The following is an 18,218-nucleotide window of genomic DNA, read 5'->3' on the forward strand; positions in this document are numbered from 1 at the left end:
CCCTGCTCTCCTTCAGTGTGGAGGAGGTGGCTGGTGGGGTGCCCTCTGCTTCTGACTTGGCTGGCTCCGACCCCTCTGGAGGTTCCAGCAGCTTCCAAAGGTCCTCTCTGGTGGGGGATCTCCCTGTTAGCCTTACTAGGACCGAGAGGCCTGCCACATACCTGTGGGATGGCACTTAGAAGAATTTTGGAGTATAACTTTGAGGGGCTGTGGGGTCAGGAGCTGAGGAGTATATGAATCTTGTCTGGCCAGGCACCCTTTCTCCAGGTGACCGAAGGGGCTCACCCATCAGTAACTGCTTGCCGAGCATCTTTTATGCACAGCATCCTGGGTGTTGGGTGTATGACCTGTGGGCACAGCAGACAGGGACTGGCCTCACCGTAGTGGGTGACCGATGACACACACACATCAGATCATTTCCCTCAATAAACAAAACAGGCCAGAGGCCCGACAGGCTGGAGGCGGTGTTGGGAGGAGCGGCTGCCACACTGGGCGGTAGGAGGGCAAGCAGGCCTGCAGTCAGGGCAGGCCTCGCCTTGGGAGGGCGTCCCAGGCCTCGAGTAGCACACCCAGGAGGAACACTGAGGCGGGAAGTCAGAAAACATGTCAGCGGGGAGAGGCTGGAGCGTGAGAGCTTGGAGGGGTGGTGCGGGCAGCCAGCAGGACCCAGAGCTGAGGAGCCTGGAGGCCCTCAGCACCAGCAGGCCTGGGCTCAGGGCCTCCAGCTCCTGCTCTGGGCTCTGGGAGAGGCGCCTGGCACCCACCAGGGACGGAGACCCAGAGATCCCTGAGAGGGTTGGGGTGCCGTTGGCAGGGGTAAGAAAGCTAGGATGCACAAAGCAAGAGCTGATAGAAAATCCAGTCAGGATGTTGGGGAGCTCAGCACCCCAGTCAGGTATCAGTAAGCCATCCAGACAGGAGATGGGGGCTTGACAGCACTGGCACCCAGCTGGCCCCACATATGCACAGGGTGTGCCCCCCCCCACGCCGCTCCAGGGCACAGGCCATCCCCCCAGGACAGACCGCCTGCCAAGCCACAAAACAAGTCCCAGTGAGGGCAGTCTTCTCCAAGCACAGCGGAATGGAATTAGTGTCCTTAGCACAAGGAACCTGGAAAATTGGCACACGTGGACATTAGCCTGGATAGCCAGTGGGCAGGGGAAAGGTAGGCATGGAAGAACCGAGCACCGCGCCCGAGGCTTGCGCATAATGGGGGATACATGCCGTCGCTGCCTGTCTGGCCTGCAGAGTGCCTGGGATCCTTGTTGCTTCCCTGAACAGATGCCAGGTGAGCTGAAGAGTGCCAAGGGCCAGTCTCCTTCTGGAACTGGGAGCTGTCAGGGGGCCCTGACACAGGCCGCACCAAAGGGCTTGTTCTCACCAGAGAGGGCGGCGTGGGGCTAGTACCAAACATGTGGTGAGTGGAAGGAGAGAAGCCACAAGAGCCACAGGGCTGGGCTTGAGGGGAGACTGGTGGGGGGCTGGAGCCTGCTGCAAAGGAGGAGGAGGGGGCCTACACCCACCTGGGGTCACTGGCGAACGGGATGGGTCCTGAGAGAGAAGGCTAGACGTGCTGGGAACACAGTTGTGTTCCCAGAGTGCAGCTCCCAGCACCCACGCTGTCCTAGGCTCAGCCTTCCGCCTGTCCCTCTCCAGGGACCCCAGCTCTGGCCCCTCACCTGGCTGTCCCCCGGACATGACTCTACATCCAGACTCTTCCTTTCACCGCGGCCAGGTACCAGCACCCCTGTATTCCAAGGGTAGAAATAGAAGTCTGGGCAAGTGAAATAATTTGCCTGGAGTCTAACGTTTAGGAACTGGCAGAGCTGAGACAGATTAAGTTCCACAAGCCTCTGAGAGGGGGTTACCTACCTTCACGCCCCACTCATGCTGCAGCCTGTTCTGTACCCATCTGCAGCCAGCCTGTCTGACGCCCCGGGTATTTTGTTTTGTTTGGGCCCGGTGGTATGTTCCCAGTCACCCCGAGGCCTGCTGAAGCCCTGCCGTGTTGTGAGGGCTTTGTGTCTCCGAGGACTTTGATGGGTGGTCTCCCTGAGCTGCCTCCTCGCCCAGGGCAGGCGTGGGGACAGCGGCCGTGCCCTCCCTTCCATGGTGAGCTCAGAGCACAGACTGGGAGCAGAAGCCCAGGCCTGCTTCTCTGACTTGCTCACGCAGGGAAGGGAGAGTCCAGGCTGCCGTCTTTCCTGCGCTTTACAGAGAAGGTGGCGTCCTGGCTCCAGGAGGTTCTCTCCTGCTCGGCAGCAGTCCCTGCCCGTACACAGAGCCCTTCCACAGGCACCATCGTTCTGCCCCTGCAGCTGCTGGAAGTGGTGGTCCTTGTTTGGCCAGGCTTGACCCGGGGGCTTTTGCAAAGTAAGAAAATCAGCTCCTCTGCTTGTTCTCACACGAGTGCCCAAGGAGGGGTGATGTTCGCCCCTGAATGCTTGCTTTCAGCCGCTCAGCTCTGCTGAGTCCCCAGTTGCTGGGACAGGCTGGACACGAGGGACCGTGTGGTAGCCTGGGTTAGGAGGGGCCTCATTCCGAGGCTGCTTAATTGCTGGCGGGTCATGTTTGAAACCCAGGTTCTCAAGGACAAAGTTCTTCACCTTCTGTGGGCCTTTAAGTGCTCGGTGGGGTCTGTGGACTGCTGACTTATATTTAATGAGTTTGTTCTGAACACTTGGCCCCAGACTGTGGTCCAAGGTATCAGCGCTCCCAGTTGCTCCAGAAAGAAACAACCCGTCTTGAAGGAGGGGCCGCAGCATGGAATGTGCCAGGGCAAGGAGTGGAAACTGTCATGATCCCATGTTAGGCAGCCATTTTAAACAGTCCTGCTGCCCTTCAGAGAGCAGAGGGGCACTTGGCAAACATTTGACGAAACGAATTTTGGGCAGATACAGTTTCTCTGTGTTTGAACTTGGGGGTGACCCGCCAGTGAGCCATAACCGGTGGCAAAGCAGAGAAACCAGTCCCTGTTCTGGAAGTGTGTGCTCAGACATGAAGTGGGTCCCTTGGCTCACGGCCTGGTAGGCAGGCACAGAAGGCCTGTGGGGGGCTCTGAGCGTGGCGCTGCAGGTCCGTCCGTGGTGTGCATGGCCGAGCTCAGGGTGTTGGCCCTCAGCGCCGCACCTCCGGAACAGCCGCAGCGGAGCTGGCGGGCTGCTGGGTGCTGGGCATCAGGGCCTGCTCTGACCTGCCCTGTGCTCTCGTTTCAGAGGTCAGCTGGAGGCTCCAGCCCTGAAGGTGGAGAAGGTGAGGACACCTCTAAGATTCTCTGTCTTGTCTTGTGAACGTGGAAGCAGCCTGACTTTCTGCTCCTCCTCATTATTTTCTGTAGATTCTGACCGAGAAGATGGAAATTACTGCCCTCCTGTCAAGCGAGAACGAACATCCTCTCTGACCCAGTTCCCACCTTCACAGTCAGGTACCAGCTGCAGATCCTTATTGACCCCTAAAAGTGTCTGTGTTAATAAGCCCGCTGTCCCCTGCACGTCATACATCCAGAGCCAGTTAGAGCCCATCTGAGTCTCCTCCAGAGATGAGGTCAGAGCTTGCCCTGAGTCTCTGTATGCTGGTACCCCCGTCTGGACTCAGTGACACGTGTGTGTGTGTACACTGATATGGAAGATGCAACAAGAAATGGTCCCTCCGAAGCAGAGGAACAGGGCTCTCAGCCCTGGCGGGGGCTCTGACCACAGATTACAAAGCCTCCCTCAGCCTCAGCTGTGATGGTGCCTAGAGCTTGGTGATCCCGTTACTGAGTAGCTGAGTGGCCCCAGCACACACTTTGGTGGTGGGATGCCATGAGCTCCCACAGGACAAAGGCTTGGTGGAGCCTTGAAGGGTGAGCCAGGCTAGGACCCTGTGGAGGTGCTGGACGGGGGCATGGTCTGGCACAGGCACGGAGGCCAGCAGACCAGCCTCAGGGCTGACACAGACACTGTACGGGAGAGGCAGGTTCCGGAGTACAGAGACACTGTAGGGCTACTTGGTGCAAGGCTGTGCAAGCAGGGGCACTCTGCAGATTTGGGGAGACACTGTCCCCTGGCTTTCCTCTCCCCTCCCTGCCTGATGTGGCCCACTCTCATGGTGTCCTGTGTCCCGTGTCTTGACTCTGTGGGGCTCACAGGATCTCTAGTTATGGGATGGGAAGTGCATTCTGGGAAGCTCACATGAGACATCTCACAGCTGTGAGCCTGAAGGGGGCAAGACACTCCTGGAAGGTTTGCTTCTGCTTCAAAAGTTATAGAAGTGTCCTGGGAACATCCAGTGCAGAAAGTGAGCATCCTTACCAGGTTGTCCCCATAGCACGCTTGATTCATCCCCGCCTCCCTGCATACTTACTTTGGACGTGGCCCTGTCCTTTCTCACGACTGCTTTAGGCCTCTCTGAGCGGAGAAACTTGCTAACCAGGTGCTGGGGAACCGTAGTCCGAGCTGCAGTTGACACCTTTTTTGTAAGGATCTCTGCACAGTGCTGCAAAGGTGGCCCCACAGAACAAGGGGGCTTCCGCATCCGAGCCTGGGATGGTGTTCCTGCTGCTGAGCCGCTGTGCATCAGAAGGGCGCAGCAGGAGAGGAGGTGGCCACCCGTGCTGTGGCCGCAGGCTGAAGGGGCAGAGGACACCACGCCCTCCTCTGGTGCGGCGGCATCCCAGATGCTCGGCGCTCTATCCCAGGAGAGGAGACGTGCGCGGTGCGGTCCTTTGGAAAGCACTGCCACTGCACTGCCCTCTGTCCCACTTAGCTGCCCTCTTCCTCCCCAGTTAGTGCTTCAGCTCTGAGGCCCGCTGTACTGTGGTCTGGCCTGCACCCTGGGAGCAGCTGATACTGTAAAGTCAGACCCCAAAAAGGCAAGGGGAGGTGGGTGCAGTTAACTGCCAGGCCCCGACTGGTGACCAGGAGCAAGGCTGAGGACCCACTTCTCTCTCAGCTGCCCCTGCAGAGGCCCGGGGCGCCAAGGAAAAGCATCAGCATGAGGATAAGACAGGTGGCCCCAGCAGACCAGAGGCGGCCGGTAGATGTTGGGCAGATAAAGGCTGTTCAACTGGAGACCCTCTTTTCTGCTGTAGAGAGCCTTGGGGGTTGCTTTTATTGGGAGTGTGTAAAGGCCTCATTCAGAATGCTGACCCGTGTCCACACGGTGGGGCTCGGAGATGAACCCCTCAGGTGGGGGAGGTGAGTTGTGTGCCTCTGCCCCATGTACTCACGCTGGTTTTCCTCTTGTTCCCTCTCCTGCCTGCATGTCCTTGTCGGCAGTATCAAAAAACAATGTCTTTATGCCATCATCCTTCTGCGAGCCATCTGCCGGCAATTCTGACTCTGAACCAGGTGAGCCCAGGGCCCCTTTGCCTCGCCGCCCACAGCCAGTCCCTGGGGGGTTCCTGGGAGGAGAAGCAGTTGCCACTGTGAAATAAGAGTTTAGATGGAAGTGGGCAATTTGAAGTCAGAGTTCTCTTTCCGTTGCTGAATGTCTTCCCTCCTGTGCAGCTCCTGGGTGGGGAATCCAGGGAGAGACAGGCTTCCTGAGCTCTTTCTGCAGCTCCTGCAGACATGGCCTGCTTACAAGGAGTTTGAAGGCCTTTTTTAAAAAACAACTTTAAAGAGGTGTATTGCTTATTTTTCAAATTTTACACAGTACATTCATGTCAATCTTAAAAAGGCAACTCGGAAACAACATAGAATAAAAGAATCTGTCTACCCTGTTGTCACTCTGCCATCCCAAAGGTCACTGCCATAGAGTTGATGTGATTTTCCAGACCTCTTTTCCATGTATAAAGTCCTCACATTAATTAATATTGCTTTGATGTGTTCAGATAAATATGTAGATATATTTAATTGCAGTTTTAAAAGTGAGGAAAACAGCTTGATCCCCTCAAAAGAATATGGAGCCCAAAAAAAACCCCTCAGAACGTGGAGCCTTCCTTTTTTGGTCTCTCACTGGGGAGCCAACGCCAGGATTTCTTGAAAGTTGCTCCCACGTGGCTGAAATTCCTCATAAACGATTTAATGAGCATATTTAACCACCCCAATTCTGTAACCCAACCTGCCTTATATAAATTCAGCGCCGACTTCAAAAGTGTTACGAGAGAAGTCATACTCTGGCAGGAGGGCAGCGTCAGGGGAAGAGGCAGGTTTTTCTAACCTTGAGGATTGATTGGATGGCACCATTTCAAGCATTTGGCTTCACTTTGACTCTAAAAGCAGACTGCTCTGAGCTGCACCCCTCCCCCGCTCCTGAAGAGGAGCTTGGTGTCCAGGGGTCCTCTGGGGTACCTGGGGTGCAGGCTTCAGGAGGACCGGGCTGGACTGGCATGCGTCTGGGGTATTGGTTGCGGGGCCAGTGTCTTGATTCTTCTGTGCTATTGAATTCCATAAGGAATCTCAGGATCACCTCTGAGGTCGTGAGTGACAGCCTCGCCTCCCCTTTTTCCTCCCCAAAACCTTCATCCCGCAGCCTTGAGAGCAGGACAGCCCTGGGAAAGGCGGTGCTGGAGGACCCGCTTCCGAGGTCCGGTGCAGCCGCAGTCCCCGGTGCCTCCTGCACCAGAGGGGTCACGTTAGACTCGTGCATCTCTTTGGCACAGTGGACTTCTTAATCCGCACCTGCCTGTCTTTTAGTTTTTAGCTTTAAGTTTGGAAAAAATGTAAAACTTAAGAATTTACAAAGCACTTCTTATATCCCATCACCTAGCAACCCCATTTGGTGTTCCTCAACTCTTCCCTGTGATGTCCTTCATAGCAAAGGGATCGGATCCTGGGTCACACGTTGCATTTCTCTTCCCATCTCGAATGGTTGCTTGGTCTTTCCTTGACTTTTGTGACCTGGCAGGTTACGGGCCAGTTGTTCTGGAGAAGCCCTTGAGTCTGGGTGTCAGGTGTTTCCCGGAGATTCCCCCTTGGGGGTTCACCTGGGATCACGTCTTCCCCAGTGCACGGAAGGGTGGCCCACGATGCCACCTGTCCTGTGTGTGGGTCAGCAGGTCCCTAGGTCAGAGTGGACTCTGCCTGGCTTCTCCACCAGGAGATTGTCTCCCCTCTGAGGTCAGCGCTTCCCAGAGAGCTGCCTTGAGACTCTGGGAAGCGTCGTTCTGCCTCTCGTGCCCTCCAGCATTACTGACTCCCTGGATGCTTTCTTGCCAAATTCACTGATTGTAACAGTTGCCCAGTGGGCTTTCCGCCTCCACCAGGGCTGCTGCATTTGGCTGTCGGCAAACTACCAAGAGAGCTCTGGTCCCGCTTGGTCGCGGATGGTTTGTTGTTTAGTGTGGATTCGTGACTCGGGTTTTAGTCAATGGGTGATGATTTGCTGTTAGTAGTACTGATTTTACTGTCGAGGTTTTATTTCAGTCCCAGGTTGGGCCGTGGCAGCCCATTGAGCAGATTCCATATCCCTGTCATTCTTCTAAGCACGTTCTTCCTGTCGTCACAAGGCTCCAGACTCTTCTCCCACACTTTCTGGATGCTTGGCGTGTGCATTGCCCTGGGCCAGCGCTGCTCCCAGGCCTTCTTGGTGCCCAGAGCTGGGAACACACACAGCCAGTGCACACACCCACATGTATTTCTGTGCATATGTGGGGCCCAGGTTCACACGGATGCCGACAGTCCAGCACAGCAGGGTCCAGCTCAGTCCCCCATCATATTTCTGCTTCTCCTGATGATAGAAAGCTGGCCCCCCTTGTCCTCAGTGCAGGCACTTACTGCCCAGCCCTTGCATGGCCAAGTCCCGCCCTTGTGTCCCACCAGGCCCCACTTCCTGGGGTATTTTCAGCCCCTGGTTAAATGCCAGTGGGTGTTCCTGGTTAAATGTGGGGTCCCCTCAGGGCTTAGCTGTGTTGCCCTGGACCTCACTTAGTCTCTGAAACCACCCTAGAGGGCCCTGCTCTCTTCAGATTTGGAGGAGGGTAGCGGCTGCCTGGAGGGAGCCACCTCTACACCAGCGAGCTCAGAGGGCTGCCACTACGCCTGCGCACCCCAGGCCCTGGCGTGTGTGCTGGGGCCCTTTGTTGCAGAAGTGAGCATCTGGAGGCTGTGAGAAGACCAAGACGGGGCCTCCTGTCAGACTGCCCTGCACACATGACTCCTGCCGCTTCAGGCCCCTCCTGTCCCAAGTCCCCAGTTTCCATTAGAAGTGTGGCACTTCCATCTGTCCATCCCTTCACTACAGTGTTGGTTGTGGGTTTCCTGTGCATCTGCAGGGTGGGCCAGGCTCCAGGCCCAGTGTTCTGGACAGTCAGTGGCCACGATCGCCCGGGCCTGCAAGCCCCAGGGGTCAAGTGGCTGCCAGCACTGGCTCAAGCGCCACGTGAGCATCGAAGAGCCAGCCCTCAGTGCTTCTAAAAATCACCTACATTGGAATTTCATCTCAAATGCTTTTTAAATATTTCTCAAGTGCCAGTCCTCTGAAACATCCTGAGCTTTGGAAATGTTACTCTTTATCTCCCTTCCTGGGAGGAGCATGTGGCAGCATGTGCCCGGGCCGTGGTTCTGTGGTTCTGCGCCCCCGCACTCACGGCAGAGGCATGGGCCCCTAACTCAGGCTCAGCCTCCGTACCAACTAGCAATGAGAGTCCTGTGAGCCCGTTTTCACCCTGGGAGAGCGGTCTGGCTCACCAGCACGTAGGCAGCAAAGGGCTTTCTGATTTTGTTCCGAACTCTGATTGGGTTTTGTTTCTTGCCTGAGGGTTTGGCTGGCGAGGCGTTTGTGGCCGTGTTGCTCATGTACTGTTGGCTGGTTCTGAGTGTAGCTGGAAAGCTGTGCACCACAATTGCTTTTAGAGCATTTCTGCCACCCCCAAAAAAACCCCTGCACCCTTGACCAGTTACTGCCCAGCTGCTGCCAAGCACAGGTCCATGGTCTGTGGGTGTGCCTGTTCCGGATGTGTCCCAGAAATGGGGTCACACACTGTGTGGCCTTTTGAGTTACCTTTCCATTCATTTTGTAAGTCTTTGCCTCCAACAGAGCTTCGTTTGTTAAGTTTGTTCCCAAGAACTGAGTCTGTTTGCTGCTGTTGGAAAAGGAGTTGCTTTCCTGGCCTCGCTTTCAGGTTGGCTGCTGCTGGCGTGTAGAAACGCACCACTGATTTTTATGTCCCGATCTTGTCCCCTGCAGCCTGACAAGGGTTCTTTTCCATGGGCTGGACCTTGGCAGTTAGGCTGCCTCCGGTGGCCCCAAATGCTGTTGACCCCGTGCTTCCAGGGGACAGACCTGGAGAAGTCACAAGTCGGAGTCGTGAGGCTTTTTGTGCTGCTCCTGCCCTTTAAGGATCAGACTGGACTGTCCCCACCCCCACCCCCTTCTGGAATCAGCAGAGGCGCCAAGTTGCACAGATGAAGGGGTCTATGTGGACCAGTGGTGGAGCTGACGCCAGGTCTTGAGCCATTCCAGGAGCCCCTGCCTTTGTCTGCTCTGTGTGTCAGCCTGGACTTGAGTCCCAGGGGAGACCTGGCCTCCTCACGTGTGACCCTGCTTCCTTCTCCTGGGCCTCCTGGTGCTCTCTCTGAGCGACAGGGCAAAGCTATCAGGCACATCTGGAAAGAGAGCAGGTCCACTGTCGGCCTCCTTTCATCTTTCACCACAGAAAACGTGTCTCATTTCCCAGACATCTGCTGGTAGTACATGTAATCCTGATTACAGAACGTGTGTCCTCTGTTAAGACCGGTCCTCGAGGGAGGGGAGACGCGCCCCAGGGACCTTTGTGGTTGGCTCCCTGACACCTCCAGGGCCTGTAAGCGGAGCACAGCTGCCAAGCCTCCCATCCCCTAGATGAGGTGGGCCACGGGCTGACCGGCCTCGCTCGCCCGCCCTCCAGCTCACAGGGCTGCTTGATGATTGGTCACCCTCACTCTGCCCTGCTCCCCAGCACCCTCTGGCCTTCACTGTCGGCACTCTGCCCCAGAGCCAGCACTCCCTGTGGCCCCCTGCCCCTCCTCGCCAGGCTGCCCTACGGCCTTGGTGGTTGGATGGGGCCTCCGCGTTTGTTTTAATTTGGAAACATTTCCCTGGTTCTCCAGGCCTATGGGCCGCAACATCCAGGCCATGGTCCCTTCCTGCTCTGACCCTCCCAGACAGGCCACTCCAGCCCAGGCTTTTTATCTTTCATCTTGTGCTCGTAGAGGAGAAGAGCAGTGGGTTCCGGTTGAAGCCGCCGACGCTGATCCACGGCCAGGCACCCAGTGCAGGTAGGCGCCTGCCTTTGAGAGGGTTGAGGAATGGCTTTCTCCCCTCTTCCGGCCTCGGCAGCACCTCTCTGTACAGCCACCCAGCTCCAGGCTCAGCCTGCTCCCTGGGTCCTCTCGTTACCTGACACCTGGGTACTGGGACGCCACTTGAAAGCCCCTGTCGGAACAGGGAGGTCCACCTGCTGGCCTGCCCTCTGCTGCCCTGCAGGGGAGGAGGAGGAGGAGGAGGAGGCGGAGGCGGCAGCCGTGGGGGAGAGGCTTGGCTCAGTGTGGATGCTTGGGCCCTGGCCCAGTGGCAGCTCAGCTGGTTCAGGCTCTCCCCAGAGTGTCCTGGCCCCAGCATGCCACAGCGCTAACCCAGATGAGCCAAGATCCAGCAGCACGCTGCTGGCGAGCGGGGCCTGGCTACGGCACCATGCGGACCCCTCCAGTCCAGCAGGGAGGCCCACACCAAGCTGGAAGCGTGTTCTCGTGGTCTGGCCCCGTTTGTGTTCACAGAGGGACTTTCTCAGTATGGCCTTTTGACAAGCATGTGTAAAGGGTGCCTTTCCCTGACCCCCAGTAGAGTCTGGAACTCTGGAGTGTTACCTGTGGTTCACTGCCCTCCTCTCAAACTGTGCTGGATTCTTGGGTCCCACACCTGGGGACAGCTGCCCCTTCCCAAAGCGTTACTGGACTCATGTAATCCGCAGACGTTAGCAATTACGGGGGAGTTTCATTTAATTACTCAAAAAACAACAGCTGAAACCTGCATGTGTAGCTGTGAAGGAACTATTTTGGACTTTTTAAAAAACTGCTGTTCTGCACAATCTGGCCTGTGGGGGTCATCAGATAAGATGCCAACCTTGGCGTTTCTGTAAAGCACCTGAGAGCCAGGGGATTGTGTTTCCGCCTCGTGCTCTGGGATCCCAGGCACACCAACTTACGTCCACAGGTCTGCCCAGCCAGAAGCCCAAGGAGCAACAGCGGAGCGTGCTTCGCCCGGCGGTGTTACAGGCGCCCCAGCCCAAGGCCCTCTCCCCTGCGGGTAAGGACCGCCGCCCTGGGGCCCGGGCTCACGCAGGAGTCAGCATTGTCAAAGTTGCACCTGGGACAGCTGTGTCTTGACACAAGTGGCTTGGCCACACCTGCAGAACACATTCAGAAGTAGAGTGCGCTGGAGAGACTGTCCTTTCACCCCCTGGGTGTCCGGGAGAGCTGAAGGGTAGCTTGGACAAGATGTGCGTTTTCGTCTTACCTGGCAGGCCTAAGGCATAGCTCTGAGCCCGTACGGCCATTACACCTGCGCAGGTAGTGGTTTTCAGTTAAGCCTTAATTTTCTCAACATGAATGAGTTGCTCTTGTCTTCCTCTTGTTCTTTTCTTACAATTCAAGAACTCTCCATCACAAGCAACACAATATCCCACATGAGGGTCACAGTTAATATTTATGAGTAGCTTTTAATACATGGGAAATTTCTTTTTACATGATCCTAAACAAAGCCTAATTGAAAGCTGTGTGTGTCACATAATCCCAACTATTTAAAGGGAGAAACTGTGTAGAATAAAAGTATGGTTAGTAAAACCTGTTTTATTATAAAACTCATTTGTCCCCCCAAAGTATGTATTTTTTCTTTTTTTACCCCTAAGTAATAGCATTGCTACAAATACACTGAAAGTTGCTTTGTGGAGTAAGCAATGAAGTATTCTCACTTCTGTGGAGTTTCGGTTTTGTTTTTTTTTAATCTAAGAATTTGTGACTTTTAGTAGTGAAGGCAGATCCTTTTCCTAGAAAGGAGAAATTACACGGTTGTCCCAGTGGCAGGCACCAGTGGTAGGAAGGAGCTTAAAGGTGGTACGGCACTAAGCCATCTGTCCCCTCTGTCCCCTCCCTGCAGTCCCGAGCAGTGGCACCAACGGGGTCAGTATCCCAGCGGACTGCATGGGGACAGCGACTTCAGCATCGCCTGACAACCCTGCTCAAAGAAGTCCCTCTGAAGAGGCGCGAGTGCAGGAGGTCTGTCTGCTGGGGCGGGGGTGCCACGTGGCTGGGCAGGGCGGACCTGTCCTGAGGATGGCCTTAGTGGTGCGTTACTGCGGCTGATTAGTAAGTTTGTAGAACGCCAAGGGCGGGCTCTTCATGGTCCCCGGAGGAAGATGCCGGGAGTGAAGCTGTGCTGGGGCATCCTTCAGTGCCCCACCCTAGCATCACTGGGTGGCGGTCCTGCCAGCAGGCACACTAACCACTGAGCTCGGAGTCGCTGGGGCTGGAGGAACGGCTTCCATTGATAAGGATCTTGCACCATTTTACATGGACAGATGCACCCCCACCCCCTCTCCCCAGTCTGCCCCCCTGAACAACAGCTCAGGGCTTCTTATCCGTGTGTCCTCTAGGCAGCGTGTGCCAGGGCGGTCAGCTCAGGGATCGTGTGTTTTTCAGGGCCCTGGGATTATACAGGCCAGAAGCATACATTTTCCAGTAGTGCTGCACAGCAGCTGGAAAATCAGGGGTGTTTGATGAAAAGCCTGCTTTTGCAGTTGGCACAGACGATTTGAAATTCGAGCTGCAGCACTGCACCAGGGCTTCCCTACACAAAACCCATCCCTCTGCACGCTTATCTCCACCCAGCTCCACAGATAAGTGGCTGCCTGAGGCTCTATCCTCCCCACCCCCAGTAGATGCAGGCTCAAATGTTGAAAGTGGTCATCTACAATTCAATTTTAAAACATCCCTGAGCCCCCACTCCCAGACCACAGTGAAATTGGAAATAGGAATCATTTCCACAACTTACAGCGTCTTGGGAACTGGGGTGGGGCAGCTGGGTTCCAGGTGATGAGTCAGCCGTGTGGCTCTGAGCTGGAGGGAGACTTCGAAGTGACCCAGCCCAGCCTGGGGGGTCCGCCTGGGTCACCCTTCCTCGGTTGTTTCGTGCCCAGGGACCCGTGCCCGAGGAGATGGACTGAGCCAGTGAGACCGTGTGAGGTGGCTCATCTTGCTTGCTTAGCAGGCCAGTATGTCACTCCGGTTGTCTTGTTTGTTTAACTAGGAGAAAGAGCCCCAGAAAAATGAGTCTAGCAATACTTCTGAAGAGGAAAACTGTGAGAAAAAAGAGCAAATTGCACAGCAGGCGTTTGTGTTCGGGCAGAACTTGAGGGACAGAGTTAAGGTATGTGACGGGGGTCTGCGTGAGCTGTTGAACCAATGAATTGATGAGGTTTTTTGCCTCCTCCAAGTTAAACAGAGGAAGTCACTTTTCTTTAAAATGAGGAGAAATTGGGTGGGGACAAATAGTGTGTCGTGGGGAGTCCTGTGACCCAGGCACAGCCAGCAGTTGCTGGTTGCATACTGTCCACACTCCACCGCTCACTCCTGGCTCGCCCCCGGCCGCCTCCCAGGACACCTGCCACCCCTCCCAACCCCGGCTGGGACCCAGGGGTGGCTCCTAGCAGCAAGTTCCCCCTTTCTCCCAGGGGCAGGGCACAGGGAGGCAGTTGGTGCGCTTGTCCCTGAGAACTGACACTTTTGTAGCAAAGGAGAAGTGAACAGTGTGACCAATGCTTTTGACATTGCCAGAGAGATTCTTGTTTCCTTCCTTAAGGGGCTCTGTCTCAGGCTGGCAGCACGTAGACCAGATCGTTCTTAGTTGTCGGAGGCCCGTCCTGGCATGGGGGTGGGGAGCTGAGCAGCACTTGGCCCCCTCACTCTGTGCCAGGAGCACCCCCAGTCATGACAACCCAAAAATGTCCCTAAATAGCACTCAGTGTTCCCTGTGGGACCAAATGGCCCCTGATTGAGAGCCACCACCTTGCTCTTTACGAAGCAGGTAGAAGGATGCTGTTTTCTCTCCCATAGGAGGCACCAGTGTCTGTCACCTGGCTGCCCCCAGGTGTGTCGGTCTAGTCTGGGGACTTTGAGTTGTGGGCCGTGGGTGTCTGGCAGTGACAGGGGCTCTTGGCTCTCGACCCCGTGACAGGAGCGCTGGGGAGACCAGAGATGGGCCGCGTTACCTGTCCCAGCCATAGGGCTCCTCCGCCACGGTCCTCTAGCAGCCTGGGAGCCAGTGTCAGCGGCTCTGTCTGGGGACAGGGTGTTTGTCACTGCTTGGGACAGGTACTGTTGTTGAGGAGAGTGGTTGGAGGCCGGTGATGGTGCTCCCACCCCACAGGCCCCAGGGCGGCCCCACTGAGAGCAGCCAGGCCCCAGGTGCCTGCGGGGAGAGCCTGAGTTGAGGCAGTGGTCCGCAGGCTCTCCACACATGGAGAACGCTGGCCGTGCCGTCTGCTCTGTCCTTGCTCCTCGCTGTCCAGTAGGGACACAGATGCCCCAGGGATGAAACGGGCTGATAGTGTTGCATGGCATTAGCCGAAACAGTAAGTCCCTTGGGGGCTGGGGGAACCCAGAGAAGGGAGGTCCTTGAGATCCCACTCCACAGCGATGGGGCTGGCTGCCCGTCAGGCTGAGGCTGCTCCCCAAGGTCAGAGGGACAGCTGCCTTGAAATCGGGGTGGGAGCAGTGTCTCGTGGAGGGCCCAGGGTTCCCGGGAGCATTCCACTAGGTGGCGCTATGTTGAGGGGAGCTGGCATGGCAGTTGGCATAAAAGGAACCCCCGTGAAAGAATACCACTGTTTCTAACAAGCCCATGAAATACCAGCTTTGTAAGACGGTGTGATCTCAGTATAGAAGCAGCGGTGGAAACACCAACTTGAGTGGTTTTAAACTACATACAAAAGTTCCTTAATGCCCAATGCACCGTTCCTGTATCTAGATTGTTCAAAGCAAAACATGGTGACATTTCTTACAGTGCCCCACCCCCGTCCCAGCGTGCACCCCCCACATGTAGGCCATAGGCTTTGCATCGGGGGCCAGGCTGTACAATGTATGGCCTGTGCAGACACACTGAGCTGGGGAGGGCCGGGCCGTTCTCTGAGGACTCAGGATTTCCCCTCTGTTTCCAGTTAATCAACGAAAACACTGAAGTGGCTGACATGGAGAACGCCGGGCACCCCAGTTCAGAAACACCGACTGCGACCAACTATTTCCTTCAGTATATCAGCTCCAGGTGTGTGTCTGGGCCTGGTGCTCAGCCTTTGGCCCCTGGCCAGCTGCCATCCCTGCCGCAGGGCCCAGAGGGAGGCAGTAGGGCCTGGACCGAGAACCACCCTGGGTGGGGAGGTGGGGGGGGCAGATGCCACCACAGTCCTACTCCAGGCACAGCTGTGGAGAAGCCGGGACAGTGGGCTTTGGTGTACACATGAGGTAGGACCCCAGTTCTGTGGGGGTGACCCGGCTCACCCAGGCCTTGTGCCAGGAAGTAGGTAGCTCCCAATTCAGACCCCTGTGCTTGGCTTCTCTGAGGTGGTGCCCTGCCTGCCAAGGGTGATGCCCACCACCTGGGGCTGGGGAAGGTGCATGTCAGCATGTCACACAGCACCTGTGTGCGGGTGTGTGCTGGCAGGCAGGAGCTGAGGGTCCGTGGTTCCGTCTGGCGCAGCGAGGCTTGGAGGTGTGCAGGCACCTGTCCTGGCATGCCGGCCCATCTACCACAGGTGGAGACAGACAGTGCCTGGGCTGTGGCCTGGGCTGTGTTCTCGCCCCAAGACTTGGCCTCTTACCCACTCTGACCAAGCACAGGTGTGACTGCACACACTTGCCCATCCCTTCCTCTGCGGACACCCCGGCTCACAGTGCATCTTCTCTGCAGTTTAGAGAACTCGACCAATAGTGCCGACGTCACCAGCAACAAATTCGTCTTTGGCCAGAACATGAGTGAGCGTGTGTTGGTGAGTGGTCCCTGGGGGCCTGCTGTTCCAGGGACCCAGCAGGCTTCCAGAGCCTCCCCAAGTCAGAGGGACAGCATGGCTTCCACAGTGTCTCCTGGAGAGTCAGGTCCTCTCATTTATAAGAGAAAGGAGTCCCAGCTCCTGCTCAGCTTAAAGCCAGGGCAGGGCTGGTGTGCCTGTGGCCCCGGGAGGTGCTCCCAGAGTGCCTGCTCCTGTGGCCTGCCCTCCCTCTCTGCAGGCCAGCTTAGCGCCATCCCAAGGCAGGTGCCCCTTGAGCCAGGGGTGGGCCGGCTGCAGTTACAACCAGCAGACCATAGTCCTTACCCCCCGGCTGCTGGGACCGCCTGGGCCACCTCGAGCCAAGGGAGGTCAGCCCCTCCCCAGCCGTGACACTGCAGCTCATTGGGTGGCCTTGGAGGGGCCCTACCAGGACCACCCAGACTCCGTCCTGTCCATCCCCGGCAGAGCCCGCCCAAATTCAGTGAGGTCAGTTCAGATGCCAACAGGGAACACACGGCTGCTGAGTCTGGGTCTGAGTCCTCATCCCAGGAGGCCACCCCCGAGAAAGGTACGCCGAGAAAGGACCTTGTGGGCAGGGGTACCGGGGACAGGGTGTTGTCCATCCTCCCTGCCCGGGAGGGATGTGGCACCACCTGGCCGTAGCACAATGGCCACGTGTGGGCCAGTTCTGCTTCTGCAAGTCTGAAAGCCATGGGTGCTGGTTTTCAGTGAGCAGAGAGGGGACCCATTCATCTTAACGCAGTGAGGCCCATGGCACTTGGAGGTGACTTGGGGGTAAGGTCACCCCCACGCCCTGAGGCAGCAGAGGGGGTGGTTCTCTTCAAGGCCCTGTCAGTAGTCTGGCTGTCCCGTCCCCTCTGGCATGGGAGAATGGGAGATCCAGGGCCCGCCCATTCAGGCCCAGGCGTGGCCTGCCAGGGGCAGTGGTAACCCTCTGTCCCCCGAGAGGTACACGCCGTCTCCCCACCAAACAGTCACTGTCGCTCAGCTGATAACATTTCAGAGTCCCTGGCCGAGTCTGCGGCAGCCTACACCAAGGCCACGGCGCGGAGGTGCCTGCTGGAGAAAGTGGAGGTCATCACCGGGGAGGAGGCCGAGAGCAACGTGCTGCAGGTGAGGGGGCAGTGCCCCGGCCGCCCTGCGCACAGGGTCCGGCCCAGGGCTCACCTGTGCTCCAGGCGCTCGGCCCTCCTGCAAGGCCGAGGCTTTTTTTGAGAGCCTAGCGAGCCATCAGGGCTTCTTGTATGGCTCTGCTTTGGGGCCGAAGGATATGCTCTGAGGCTCAACGGTTCAGGGAGTTAGACTGTTGTAACAGGCACCTTCTCTCACCCCCCAGTTACCAGCTGTGACTGTGGCGTTGTGCTGGTACCCCGAGCTGTCCGTCAGAGCAGCAGCCGAGGTGCAGCCAGCCCCATCCCGTGTCCCCGTGCCCTCTTCCCCATCTCCCCTTTCCAGGGCAGCCATCCAGCCCTGTGTGCCTCGTTCACCGCCTCTTCCCACCCCCCACGTATGTCCATGAATCCTGGACATAGCATGCTGGGGACTTGGCACCATGAGGCTTTCGGCAGCAGCCCTCCCCTTCCCGTTCTGTTGTTCCACTGTCTGTGGCACAGGCCTCCGGACTTGCTCCGCCCAGGGCCACGGCTGGCCTCTGCTGCCTGGCCTTCTGTCTGGTATGGGACAGCTTTGCTAGCCACAGCGCACAGCCTGTGAACTTCACCCTTGTACAGCATCCAGCCGAGTGGCTTTTAGTCCATTCAGATTGTGTGGCCATCACCACTGTCTCATGTAGAACGGTTTTGTTCCCCAGGAAGAAACCTTGTGCCTGTTAGCAGGCACTCCCCACCCACTCCCAGCCCCTGACACCCACGAGCCCACATTGTGTCTGTGGATTCGCCTATTGTGGACATGTCACAAAAATGGGGTCACACGTCATGTTGCCTGTGTCTGGTGTCTCACTGAGCACCGTGTGGTCAGGGGCCATGTGACACACGTCAGGGCTTCACTCCTTTTTATAGCCGAGTGACATTCTTGTGTGTGGACAGACAATTGGGGTTGTTTCCACTTTTCAGCTATTGTGAATCATGCTGTTATGAACATTTGTATTCAAGTTTTTATGTAAACAAGTTTCATTTCTCTTAGGTAGATAGCGAGGAGAGAATTTCTGGGCCATGTGGTAGCTCTGTGTCTAACATTTTGAGGACCCATTTTCCATTTTCCATATCCACCAGCAGTGTGTGAGCTTCTGATCTCTCCC

At 56.7% G+C, this 18,218-nt stretch overlaps 1 protein-coding gene across 8 annotated transcripts in view; it reads left to right on the top strand.

Annotated features, from left to right (window-relative positions):
• Positions 1-18,218, top strand: part of RANBP3 (RAN binding protein 3) — a 52,221-nt gene that overhangs the window by 29,914 nt on the left and 4,089 nt on the right. For 5 of the 8 annotated variants that reach the window (XM_036884798.2, XM_036884811.2, XM_057489750.1 and 2 more), the window contains 11 exons: positions 3,216-3,252; positions 3,338-3,424; positions 5,259-5,330; positions 10,116-10,181; positions 11,116-11,208; positions 12,058-12,176; positions 13,207-13,326; positions 15,116-15,219; positions 15,862-15,940; positions 16,406-16,508; positions 16,950-17,074. In XM_036884798.2, the coding sequence (XP_036740693.2) occupies positions 3,216-3,252; positions 3,338-3,424; positions 5,259-5,330; positions 10,116-10,181; positions 11,116-11,208; positions 12,058-12,176; positions 13,207-13,326; positions 15,116-15,219; positions 15,862-15,940; positions 16,406-16,508; positions 16,950-17,074 (1,005 nt within the window). Of the gene's footprint in view, positions 1-3,215; positions 3,253-3,337; positions 3,425-5,258; positions 5,331-10,115; positions 10,182-11,115; positions 11,209-12,057; positions 12,177-13,206; positions 13,327-15,115; positions 15,220-15,861; positions 15,941-16,405; positions 16,509-16,935; positions 17,075-18,218 lie in introns of all 8 variants that reach the window. The other 3 variants (XM_036884820.2, XM_036884828.2, XM_057489751.1) reach the window with 2 other exon arrangements.

Source organism: Manis pentadactyla, chromosome 12, assembly GCF_030020395.1.
Source record: "Manis pentadactyla isolate mManPen7 chromosome 12, mManPen7.hap1, whole genome shotgun sequence".
Lineage (NCBI taxonomy): Eukaryota > Metazoa > Chordata > Mammalia > Pholidota > Manidae > Manis > Manis pentadactyla.